This window comes from Schistocerca gregaria, chromosome 2 (genome assembly GCF_023897955.1).
Source record: "Schistocerca gregaria isolate iqSchGreg1 chromosome 2, iqSchGreg1.2, whole genome shotgun sequence".
Taxonomy (NCBI): domain Eukaryota; kingdom Metazoa; phylum Arthropoda; class Insecta; order Orthoptera; family Acrididae; genus Schistocerca; species Schistocerca gregaria.
In genome coordinates this window covers 491,207,228-491,220,994 of record NC_064921.1, presented here as the reverse complement: position 1 = coordinate 491,220,994, position 13,767 = coordinate 491,207,228, and the positions used below count along the sequence as shown (strand labels likewise).

The 13,767-nt window shown below is 41.0% G+C and overlaps 1 protein-coding gene across 1 annotated transcript in view; it reads right to left on the bottom strand.

Moving 5' to 3' along the window:
- The window catches only part of LOC126327949 (brachyurin-like), a 226,800-nt gene extending 213,487 nt beyond the window's left edge, over positions 1 to 13,313 (bottom strand). Inside the window, exons 1-4 of the mRNA XM_049995933.1 lie at positions 13,249 to 13,313; positions 10,338 to 10,404; positions 6,816 to 6,984; positions 1,054 to 1,199 (exon numbers count right to left, since the gene is read on the bottom strand). Of these exons, the coding sequence (XP_049851890.1) occupies positions 1,054 to 1,199; positions 6,816 to 6,984; positions 10,338 to 10,404; positions 13,249 to 13,296 (430 nt within the window). The 5' untranslated portion in view covers positions 13,297 to 13,313. The remainder of the gene's footprint in view (positions 1 to 1,053; positions 1,200 to 6,815; positions 6,985 to 10,337; positions 10,405 to 13,248) is intronic.
- Positions 13,314 to 13,767: the final 454 nt, after the last annotated feature.

Sequence of the window (13,767 nt, the reverse complement as noted above, 5' to 3'; positions counted from 1 at the left end):
AACGCACTTAGAATTCATTTAAAAGGGTGAAACTTGATTTGTTTCATTCAGAAAACTCCAAATAATTTTATAATGAAAAAACCAAAAAACGTCAATTTTGTCATTTTCAACGTTCCGGCTCCTATTACATCTCCCTCGTGTAGACTTTCTACATACTCCTTCCATCTTTCTGCTTTCCCTTCTTTACTTGTGACTTGTTTTCCATCTGATCTCTAGATATTCATATAGGTAGTTCTCTTTTCTCGAAAGGTCTCTTTAATTTTCCTGTATACGTTGTCTACCTTACCCCTATGATATATGCTCCTACAAATTTGTTTTCTAAGCATTGCTGCATATCCATTTTACACTTCACGTCGATCTCATGTTTGATGCGTTTGTGTTTCTTTTCGCCTGTTCATTTACTGAATTTTTATATTTTATCCATTCGTCAATTAAATTCAATATCTCTTCTGTTACCGAAGATTTTCTACTAGCTCTCGTCTTTTTACCTACTTGATCCTCTGCTTCCTTCAATATTTAATCTCTCAGAGCTACCCATTCTTCTTTTACTGTATTTCTTTCCCCTGTTCTTGTCGATCATTCCATCATGCTTCCTCTGAATCTCCTTACAACCTCTGCTTCCTTCAGTTTATCTAGGTCTGATCTCTTTGAATTCCATACTTTTTGCAGTTTCTTCATTTTTAATCAACAGTTGATGACCAATAAATTGTGGTCAGAATGCACATCTGTCCATGGGAATGTCTTACAATTTAAAACCTGGTTCCTAAATCTCTGTCTTACCATTATATATTCTATCTGAAACCTTCTGGTGTCTACAGGTCTCTTCCACGTATACAGCTTTCTTTCATGATTATTAAACCAAGTGTTAGCTATTTCATTCCTTACCCCCAGTCCATATTCACCTACTTTTTTCCTTATCTTCCTTTTGCTAATGTCGAATTCCAGTCCGCCACGACTATTCTATTTATGCAATGTGTACAGTGGTAAATTTTTAGATAGTGTTGGAAACTATTTGTCTATATGATAATGTATCCACATATGTGTTGGACTTACTGTTTAGCGGGACGTTGGTACCCAGGAAGACGACGGCGATGTCGTATTCGGAGTGCACCGACGCTGACCTGGTGACGATGGTCACGCGGCTGGGCTCAATAATGCTGAGACTGGTGAGTCCAAGCCTCACCTCCCACGTGCTGAACCTGTCGCAGCAGAAGAAGGTTACAGCACAGGTTAGCGTGACGAAGTAAGAATATGCTGACTTAATAGTATTCAGGAGAATTTTCTTCCTTCTTCTTCTTTTAGACAGCGGTAATCTATACTATTATAGGCTCTGCTGTACTCAAACTTTGGAAATTTTATGTCTGTTTTACTTTTGTGGCCAGATACTCTTCCTGTCACCGAAGTTGTTTGTTTCCTCAGGAAGTGAAGTCGTGTGCTCAACTTGTCTGTGGATCGTGTATTTTGTATCTGCACAGGGCGTAAAAACGCCATGAACCGTCACTGTCAGCACAAATGTAAACTGTGCTAGCTGGAGCTGGCTCGACTACATATCCGGGGAGCTGAACCTCGGTAGAGAGAAAGAAAACTCGACATTCCAGACGATCTACCAGGGATACAAAGAGTCTGAACAATGCGTAGAGATAAGCATAGAGAAAAACACAAAACGTGACCAGCGCGAGGAACTGAACAACCAAGCTCCAGAAACAAAGCACGGTGCGAGGTGAACGCCCCAGCCAAGGAAGTGTAAATCAGCTTAAAAACGCAGCGCCGGTCTATCGCTGCCGACAGGTAGACTCCTGGGTCAGTGACCCTGCCTATAAAATGCTTTGAGCGTGCCTTCAGTGGCAGCGTGTTACACTAATCTGCAGTGAAACCTACGCCATATATGCGTCCACATAGATGTCCACAGGCGGAAATGCTAATTCTGTCACCCCTGGAAAGGCCACGAAGTGGCGGGAGAAGGTGCAGGCTGGAGTGACAGATGGTCCGTCTGCATCAGTGGGGATGAGAACAAATCCACAGGCGAGCGGCAAAAGGAAGGCGCTGGTTCCAATTCCGTGTAGTCAGAAGTGGGAGTCGCGGGATCAACACCACACTACCCTATTCTGTGGATGAAAGGATGGCCAAGGAAATGGTGAGGGCGGTGTGCACGCTGTATCAATTTAGTCCACAGTCTGCTGACACATAAATCCATTCATGTGAAGCAAGAGCTGGTGAGGGCTCCGAGGAGGGCGGGGGGGGGGGGGGGACACGGGTAGAGGGGTGGCTTCTCTCTAGGCACTTGGCCCGCCTTCAGAGCAGAGTATGAGAGCAGAACTACTCCGCATTCTGTTTGAGCAGTTTCTGCATCTGCTCATGCTGCAGCTTTTTCTGCGGTTCCTGGGGTCGCAACTGCTCCTACTAGCACTGCAAAAATACCATCTCCATGATGGCCACCAATTAAAACTACAATAGAAAGAAAAGGAAAAGCGTCACACGCATAACAATATCCTACCTCGCCACTTTTCCATCAGCACAGGGGTGACACCTCCGCAAAACCGCCACGCTCGGCACAAATTGTTGCAAACTATACTAGCCGACTACAAATCCCGTGACCTGAAAACCCAGAAGAAGGAATGAAGATTCGACATGTGAGTTATCTGTCGGGAGAACAGAGTCTGAACACTGTGTATTGACAAGCGTGTGGGAAAATACAAAACGCGCGTTATAAATAGCACTGAACATCTAAGTAAACGAAAATAGTGGAGGACATGTCCGAGGTGGTTGAAATCACTGTAAGAACTGACAGACGTGACTTATCGCCATCGACAGGAAAACTTGAGATGATGTGTAACGCTGAAGCGCAATTTCATCGCACAGGCGGCAAGAGTAGTAAAAAAGAGACATTTCGATACCAGGACATAGAATCTTTGTGAATTTCATTCCGTGTACTCAATTGGATGGTAAATACGCTTCGCACACAGACACGAGAACATCATATCCACATGTCAGCATTTGAGAAAGGGCTGATAGACTATCTCACAGAAGACGGTTGGAGTAATCGACGCATTGTTCGACATTTGAATAAGAGCGGTGCTATTATTCGATGACGGTAACAGGAAATGGTGAACCAAGGATGAGCTGCGTCTAGGTGATTAACCTTAATTAAGTCTGAAAGTTGTCGTAGTGTCCTGTGGTTAAGTACAGAAACTACAAATCTATACAGAAACTATAAATCTATAGTGCCATGTATTGTGATTATTATTGTGTCTCCCGGATTTTAGTTCTGTTAGATTGTATCGAAATCATTTAATTGTTCAAATGGTTCAAATGGATCTGAGCACTATGGACTTAACATCTTAGGTCAGCAGTCCCCTATAACTTAGAACTACTTAAACCTAACTAACCTAAGCACATCACACACATCCATGCCCGAGGCAGGATTCGAACCTGCGACCATAGCATTCACGCGTTCAGGACTGAAGCGCCAAGAACCGCACGGCCACTGCGGCCGGCATTTAATTGTTAATTTCTTGTTTGAGCTCTGCTTGTAGAACTAAAATGGGGTACAAACCAACTTCTGTTTAACTGTTATTGATCTATTACAAGAAATTTGATGTATATTTATTAAGCTGAACTCAAGCATGCACAACCCCAAGTCCTAATCCAACGGCATTGAAATGCTACGTATCCATATCTAAATAGTGGCAACTAGAATAGCAACACCGGGAAGGATAGTAAATAATGAAACTTGTGACTGGTTTTCGACTATGAGATAATAGGGGACTGGATGTAGAGCTATGGGCTGGTAGTCCAAGAAGCCTGCTGCCAGCGCCTCTGTGTCGAGGCAGTAGTTGCCGAATGACTGTGGGAAACCTGGATGAAAACTGTTGTCTCGCTTGACAAGAGCATTGTTGTTGTTGTGGTCGTCAGTCCTGAGACTGGTTTGATCCCCCAGTACCTACTGCAACCTACATCCTTCTGAATCTGCTCAGTGTATTCATGTCTTAGTCTGCCTCGACGACTCTTACCCCCCCCCCCCCCCCCCCTCCCCCACGTTGCCATCCAATACTAAATTGGTGATCTGTCGTTATTTCCACCGCCTCTTTGATCACAGGCTCTCAGATCCCTTTGGCACTGTACAGCCATATGACCTGTTCGAAGTTGTCATAAGGTGTGTCCGTCATTGTTTTTCTGTTCTGCAAAATTCATTTAAAGGAACTCTTTTTGTACACTGCACCCAGTGCCACAAGATAATACAGAGTGTTTGGTCTATCCACAACTAACATTGCAACGCCTAGTCGGTTTTAATGGACGGCACCATATTTTTAATTCTGCTATTATTAGGGAAATCACGGTTCGTTTACGCGTCTAGATAGGCTTTTTTTCCGGAGGTATCGAGCAGGAGTTGTAGTTCGCTAGTTCGATAGATAGGCTGTTTCTCTCAGATACTCGACTGTACATCAGGATGGGTAGCACGAAGCTTTAATTTGGCAAAGTCCTACAGCTCCAGAATTACTTTGTGGTGTGATAATTTGTAAATGTACGTTACCCCAAGTTCCACCCCCTCCCAAAAAGCGAGATACGTAGAAACAAATACGAAGTAGGTAGACTAGACATCTCGTCTATGGCGATGTCGTCAGAGACTGAACACAAGCTTTGATGAGACAGTAAATGTGTGATGGCATTGTCAAGGAACGATTTAGTTCCAGAATTCACATGTAATGATTTAAGGATAAAGACCAGACCCTTACTCCTGCCAAATTGCTGTCCACTGTCTCCGTATGAGGTACTTTCTCGTTCAGGTATGAGTGTAGGGCACAACATTCCTCCACTTCAGCAGTGGAGTTAAACATCTACCAGAACCTTGTTCAGAATAGTAATGTGTTGGTTTCAGTGGAGAGTTCTAGGAATGTGCTACAGTTTTTCGCACGTTCTTATACGGTGTCGAAAACGATTTGTTTTTATAATTGAACTAGCTGCACCTTCCGGCTTCACACGGTTATTTACGACGGACGAGTTGTCGGGGTTAGCGGTAATGCCGCCACCGCGCATGACTATGAATAAAAATCAGAGAACAACTTCGACCATTTAAGCAGTGCACGCCAGGGAAGTTCTGAGGAGGCCTGAATGTTTGTTCCGTAGTTAGTGGCGTTCGAAGTGATTTCTCAGGGTAATGAAGGGAGAACATCATGGTTTAATTAAAATGTTAATAACCAGTGCTAATAGGATGTATCTGAGAGAGAGAGAGAGAGAGAGAGAGAGAGAGAGAGAGTATGTTGGTGTGATTGGATATGGCTGGGCGGATCATACCCTAAGGCAACAAATGAACTAAAATAAAAGCAAGCTTGCCCAATGCACATGTGTAGCCCGTGACAGCTGTAAAGTTCATTTACAGCTCCGCTGAAACAACCTAAATAAACGAATCAAAGCAGCATTCTTCGTGGCTGAAGTAGCTTCTTGGAAAAGTTTTCCGTTTAGCATAAAAAATTAAATACCTTAGTTTTAGGACTCTTGGTTTTTTCTTTTTTTTTTTGCTATTTAAACTTTTTCGGGGAAAATACTCAGTAAAATTATTTGATTTGCTCGCATTTTATAGTCTTGCACCGAAGCTTGATAGTTAAGTGATGTTTTCGTTATTGCCTATGTCTATTGTGATACATCGCAGTCAAGTAACTCACTGCTCGTTCTTCAAAGAATCTTCAGTGACCTATAAGTACGAATTGCGATTGCCAATCTGAAGTAGGCACAAACTGGCAGTCTGAACTGCTCTCGTTTTTACGAAATGCGTCCCCGACCATCTATAGAAATATTCCAAAATCATCTGCAAGGGATTTCTGAATCCTATTTCGTCCTTTATGTTTAAGGAATCAAGAAGATCATGCCCATGTCTTTTTCCTTCTGTAAGACGCTGTCAATGTTTATGAACTTTTCAGTTGGTGCATTTTGGATTACGTACCAAGTATTGCTGTCCACAAAATGTAGCTAACATATCGTACATATCGTTTGTGTGTGTGTGTGTGTGTGTGTGTGTGTGAGAGAGAGAGAGAGAGAGAGAGAGTTCGTCAGAGACTTACATCACTTTTTCTTTCACATAATGCGTGAATGCACATCCACATTAAGCATTCTGCGCAAATCTTTCCGCATGGTGGTACATCAAAGAAAGCAGAAAGCGTGCACTCTGAGTGGAGTGCGTCACATTTTGCGGAGTTGTGCTTCCAAAGAGTTCTTCCGTTCACCACTAGATGTCAATGTCAATCGACATGCTTTTCACAGCAGCCGTGGCGTTTAACTCGTCATAGTTGAATGAAATATTTAAAAATTATGTACGCATTCCTTCCTCATAAGTCAGTCTATCAGTGAAAACCGTATCAATATCCACCCCTCCCTCATATAGTAGATCCTCAGATTAGCACAAACATACTGATAGAACCGCGACTAAGCATTTCAGTTTGTATGTGGATAGACAGATGATAGAAGAGAGAGAGAAGTTAGAACGCAGAAGACAGATAAATGATCAATAGGCTGACGCGATAGACCGTGTTGCGCTGTGTTAGATGAGGGCAACTTCTGATCCCTCAAGGCAAGAAGAGTGCAATTCATAGTGTATTGAAGATGACTTCATACAGGATGCCAGTCCGTCTCCCGAAGATGGTCAGTAGGAATCTTGTCGAAACGTTTCTTCAAGGCAGTGTTGTTTTAAGGTAATAACACAGGAAGATTTCGTCAGTGCAATTCGACTTCAAGTCTTACAATAGCAAATGAACGTAGTCTTTTTTCGAATAAGCATGTGACCACCTTCTGGATCTTAGCGTTGGTACATCGGTTTTACTCACCCGGAGGCGCAGTGCCCCGCTGTTAGGACGACAGAGGCGGAGATCAGCGACCCGCCACACATGTAGGAGTAGTCCATGACGATGGACGCCTGGTGTGGGAACTGACCAAGTGAGGCTGGGGCGCCATTTACAATGCGGCCAGCAGGCTTTTCAGCCTTTGGGTGTCCAGCTGAAACAGGCGGAAACTGGTCAATGATTGGCAGTTTAGTTAAACACTTCAGGAGGGATTTGGGAATATGACAAGTTTTTGTCCTTGTTGTATCTGTATATTCAGATAAAACTTTCGCAAGTCAACAAAATGTACACTGCCCAATGTTCCCAAAGAACGATGGAATTTTCATGGATGACAATGGCCCATGTCACAGGGCCACAGTTGTTCGCGACTGCTGTGAAGAACATTCTGGACAACTCGGGCGAATGATTTGGCCACTTAGAAAACCCGACATGAACCCCATAGAATTTTTATGGTATAACCGAGAGGTCAGTAAGTGGATAAAATCCTGCACCGTCAACAGTTTCGCAATTATGAATGGCTATGGAGGCAGTATATCTCAATATTTCTTCATTGGACTTTCAACGACTTGTTGCTTCACTACGCTGGGCAACTCGATATTAGGAGGTACCGAATGAGTCACCTCACTGTAGAGACACATTAAGAGAATGTCCAAGTGCTGATTCATCGACGCAATAATTAATTCCTGCTCGGAAGACGACCACAAACCGTCGATATGTAGTAGCAACGTGGCATCAACGGCAGAACCAGCAGAATGAATGATAGCTTTGAGAACAATGTGAGTCTCCCACCAAGAGCAAGCTGTGGGACTGGGCTGGCGGATCCGTTCAGTTCCACGGGTTAATCTCTGGGGGCTGCTGACCATGGAGCTAGCTCGTCCGAGCTCCATTGTAATGGCTGACGCACGTGGATGCAGAATTGTTAGGGACTGCTATGGGTTTCCTAGAACTCGGGTCCTAGAGATTTGGCAGTGTGCCGATTCACTACCGTAGGTCAAATATGTATAATTCCGCGACAGGGACTGCCTGAAGTACACAACTTCCTTAACTCTGAGCTGTCGTAGTGGTAAAGATCAAAAACTGCCAGTAAGTCATCTGTTGCAATATATCCAACAAATGAAGGACCGTCCTTTAAGAGTTTTGGGTGTTTTTCTTTCTTATATGACAATCAATTTAAGCAGTTATTGAAAGTACTTGAACTGCCTTACCTATCTTGAGGCGAATGCTTAGTTCCAGTTGTACACAACTTCCTGTTGCTTTGTGGAAATACGACCCGCATTGCATTCCAAGTGGCATATACCCCTTCTCAGTCCTATGTGATATTGGTCCGACACACATGAGTGATATCGCAGAATGGGTTGCATTACGAGTGTTCTGTAAGTAATATACTTCGAAGGCTAACTGCAGTTTCTTTATATTCTATCAATGAACCGAAGTCTGACACCTGTTTTACTTACAACTGAGCCCATACGATGATTCTGTTTAACAACTCGCAAACTCTTACACCCATATATTTGTATGAGTTTATTGGTTCCTGTTGTACAGGATCTGGTAAAAAGCCCTACCATATTTCAAAAGGTAGTTTCAAACAAAGAAAGAAAGATACGGAGAAAATAGTTTTATTTGTGAACAACAAATACTATGCCATTTTAATATAGTACTCGTACATTTTGTCCTCCATTTCTGACACATTGAGGAAGCCTTTTTCAGGAGCTGTCCATTTTCGTGTCATTTCCGGTGTAATGGCAGACACTTCCTGTGTGATTGCGTGCTTGCGTGCTTGCAATGTTGTGGGTCTATGTTTGTACACTTCAGCCTTCAAGTGTCCCCAAAGAAAAAATAATAATCAGAAGGTAATAAATCAGGTGACATAGGGGGGCAGGCGATTTCTCCTCAAGAAGAGAGAAGGCGCCTTCTGAAAATGGCATTTACGCTACTGATCAATACCTCATCCACATCAGTAACCCAATGACAGCTCACACAGTGGCCTCTGCAAATACACTAGTGTTTTTTGCCGGACCCAATAATTATAAGATATCACCTGTTCCCATTTGGGGAAATTCCCAATTGCAACGTTCTGACCGTTTGAGGTTCCGATTTTTCCACAGCTTTGAAGTATTATTAATATCTGACATGATTTTGTGTAGCATTTTCCACACTGTACTTCATTAACGATAAGTATATCATCTACAGAAATCTGATATAACTATTAAATTTGATTGCCAGGTAATTAATATAACAATATTAACAGTAATGGTTTCAACGCACTTCCCTGCGGCTTGCTTGGAGTTCTACGTCTATAGATGACTGTCCTGTTAAGGTAACATGCTGTGCCCCCCCCTCCCCTACTAACAAATTCTCAAACAAGATACGAGTTTCACTTTATATCCTATACAATCGCAATTTCGTTATTAACTCTTTGAGTAGTAATGAGCAAGAAGCATTTCTGAAGTCAAGGAACACTGCATTTGCCTTAATACATGGCTATCAGTATGTTATGTAAGAAGGGCGCATACCGAGTTGACGAAGATGCCACCTGCATTAATCGGTTACTAAAAGAAACATTTAACCTAACAGCCAAATAAGCACAGAGTTTTCACTTGATGTTGGACAAGAGATCAATGGACTTGGAGGGATCTTACGAAGGAGATGAATTTTTTTTCCGTTCTCCATGACCGAATGCGCTTACCACGTCATACCGCAGCGTCAAGTACGTAGTAAAACAATAGTACGACTTATCCATTCCCCACACTTCGTATATTATCATTTTGTTATCGTTGTCCAGAGTTTGTTTGTTTTTTCTCAGTTTCTTCTTACATATGTCGCAGAAAATCCTTGCTCCACATTGTGTTCACTATTGTATTATGTTTCTATCAAGGGCCTGTCATCAAAGCATCTTGTTGTGAGGATAGAGCCCCCAGCTTTTACTTGTAGTACTATCGGCACCAGGATACAACACGTGTGCCACAGACGTTTGACACACTGTGTTTTCCGCTCAGAGGAGTTGGCGGAAATAACAATTGATCGATAATGTAGGGAGGCAGGTAGCACCATGTGAAGATTCTGCAGTTATTTTTACTTTTATAATACCTTTTATAATACCTTGGACATGAATGTCATATATGCAAAGAACGTTCGCGAGAATGACCAGGCAGAAAAGACTTAAAGCAGATTTTATGTACTGAACTAGTGTATGTGCAGTTAATTTTAAAATTTATGTTAGTTTCAACAAATATGATTTAGAACATCGTATCATTTCAGAACAGAAAGATGTACATGAGCTAAATAGTGATAGACAGAATATGGCGATAAGCAATGGCACACAATTTGCGACGTATGACTCTGCTGCTACGAGAAATACGTATTCTATGATACTCGGATTTGAAGGTCGCCAATAAGTAAGCAACCAGTTATAAAATGTCACGGATTCCAGGATTAAGTAAGAGTGAATTAAATACTGCTGTGAAACATAATTTTTCTCTGGTACTCGTACATTATAGAAATACTTACGCACAAGTGGCTTTGTCTTCACCATAGGTGTAAGATTGCGCTGTAGCGTCGCATACTGGGGCAGCGCCTGTCAACAAAGGAATTTTATGCATTTTTGTTGATATCGTGTTCAGCAAAACCATACGTCGAAAATACGTCATCTTCTATATCTTTATCTATACTAATAATGATGCTGCAAAACGGTTGTGGCTGTCTCTCTATTTTAAAGACGAATTTTAGTGGGGTTTCCACAGGTAACTTGAGCGTAGACTGGGGCAACATACAGGCCATGTTCTGTCAAATCGCATAAAAAAATATCGTAATTTAAGGTTCTGTAAATGCGAAAGGGTGTTTGTCTGTTCCTTTTCCACGACTAAAGCGCTGAATCGATTTTGATGATATTTGGTATAGAGATAGCTTGAACGCTATGGAAGAACGCAAGATACTATAGAAAAGTGTGTAATTTAAGAAATTTATTGATTTGAAGAATATTAAGCGAATTAGGAGAAAATATTTGCTCTTTGAAAAAGCTGTTTATTCTTTGACTTATGAACTTTATCGTACTTGAGAAAATGCTTTTTTTTTGGTTGGTATGTTGTACGAAATACGATTCAATGTAACGTATACAGTGCTTACACAATCCTCAATGTTTTTAATCCGTGCTGTACTGTAATATGCGCGAAAGTATCTGAGTGATGGTTTCACGACTAAACTGATGAACCATAAAATGTGGTACAGGCACAGCTTAAATCTCGAGGAAGAACATAGGATATTTTAGAAAATAAAAAAAATCTGCACCCAAAATCATGAAATAACGGATGGAACACGCTTGCACCACTCAGCAACAACGCTGTGTGCGTGCAGCCTTGTTGTGAACTGGATTAGGGGATGTGATGGAGGAAGCGGGAGGGTGTGCTGCGTGTATGGCACACATCCTGAGCTAAACTTACCCAAACAAGCAGACACGTGAGGGCAGCCCTGGTTATTGCATGTACAGTAGCTTACTCACCATCACTCATCCTAACAAACTACTGATATGCAAGCACAGGCAGAGGAAACAGCTAGTTTTCAAGTAATCAACTAAGGCAGTAAATTATTTCAGGTATTAATCCTGAACTAGAATCGAGCAAGATCGCGTCTGTGGTGATAAATTATTTTACAATTTGCTGCGAGTTACATGCATTACCTCTGTACATGTCCATAAACAACCAGAATTAATGAAGTTAAAACAGTAATCACTATGAATAAATTGTCCACACAAAATCATTAAAATTGATGTGCTTGGTTTTTCACTTTGTATGACCAGATAAATCGTCAAAGGATGTGAAGCTCCACACAAACATGAGGAAACCTAAAGTAACTGAAATTAATACTGTACCGAAGCTGTCATGCAGTAATAACAGCAAATCTAATGTACAAAACGTATTAACAAGTGCGGAATGGCAGTGATTGTGGATATCCAGTCGAGACTATGTCTCATTATGGGGCAAAGGACCCGCAATGCTCAGAACATTTCCTTCAGGCTCTTGATTGATGGCGGTCATGAAATTTAATTAAACAGAATAACTCGAGAATAAAATGGGAGAGCGGGGATTGCACCTTTCCCTGCATGAAGGATGTAATATGATTAGTTAGGACATATGCTTTAAAACATTCAATAGAAACAAAGCATTCGTTAATCAGGTGTTCTGTTGTGAAAATTATGACAACATATGAAATGGTTTACATTACAAATGTTGTTAGTGTTCATATAAAGTCTGTAAGCTTTCATTCAGTTCTCTTAGAACTGATGTGCTACTAAAGTTATTCAACTACCTGAAACACTACATTCTAAAAAAATATTTACGATAGAATACATTGTGTATTCACACAATTTGCGGCTAAGAAACAGTGAAATTATTTGGAGAAATTTGAATATTTAAAACAATAATAATAATAAAATTTTCTGAAATTATTGAACATGTTAAAAATTGTACCACGTTTAGAAAAACTCGTTGAATGGCGATAATTACATATTACATTGTCGCTGCAGATTCACGCATGTTTTCATACTTTATCATAGATATTGATTCTGGACTTTGTACACAACGAAGTCTGCTCTCTTCATATGATGTGGTACTTTAATATTTCGAATATGAATTACTTCAGGAAGTTGGAGAAAAAAGATAAAAAAATTGCATTATATGTCACCAAACTAGAAAAAGGATAATACTTTCGTAAGATGAGCTACATTTTCTCTTACTTAATACTCTTAGATTAAATTCGTTAAGTATAGATCAGTATTTGTAGTTCCCCCTTAGATGAACAATATTCTATAGTCATAGATGTTTCGTAGCAAGCACACTAGCATTTGAGAAATTTATATCATTTAATGCTCTGTGTCTCTTTGAACTCTGTGTTTTTATGGAACTGCGTATTTTGCATATTTTCGACGCATTTTTATTGTTATGATTATCACGTAAGTATGGTTTATGTGATATTAACCAATGAACCTTAATGTAGGTCAATTAAAATTCCACGAATCTTTTTGCGAAGTTACGTAGATTATGAGATTATTAATTAAGATACCTACTAAATAACTTCGAAGTATAAATCAAACCCTGTTATAAAAAATATACCAGGTATAACCTTAACCATTATGAAATCGACGCATTTCAGCAATCTGATCAGTACACAACTGGCTTTTCGACTACAGTTCCTCTCTACGATGCACTCTGACATCCCTTCAAAGTGTAATGTTCTATTGTGTAATTGTTTGAACCAGTCTGCATAAGCTGTGATGTACGTTTGGTGGTAAGATTGGTTAAACGCAGTAAATGTATTGACGGTAGCCTCAGAATAATCTACACAATGGTCAAAATCGCCATTGAATGACCCAGTCAGTTTGCTGCACTTATAGTATATGTGCTAACGTGACTGCACCACATTTTACCTGAACGGCAGCGGCCACGGCAAAAAGCAATATTGCCAACACGTTCATTGTGGTCTTAGACCCGCACCTGCGGGTATCACATGCATCGCTCCGTTTTATACTCGATATTGTGCAGACTTGTTGACAAATGAGTTATCAAATTCAGTTTCATATTTCAAGATAAAGCTAACAAAACGGACTTTGAAACGCTCAGAGGGCTCTGATATCTGTAATATTGGAAAGATAACAGTGATTTTCAAATAACAGGCAGTGGTACACGATCGAAAGAACAAGGAGTGGTTTAGTGGTTTAGTGGTTTAGCACACCGTCGACAGTATGATTATTTGATATGCATTTGCTATGATTGAGAGAACCCCGTGGAGCATCCTGATCGGGGCAGCCCGACGGAGATTTGAAACAGGCTCCTCCCTAATAAGAAAGCAATGCCTTAAGCAGCCTAATCTACGTGTAGAAATCATTTACATTACCTAACAAAAAAGTGAACAACCAGAGTGGCAGGAGCATAGGAATGAGGGTATG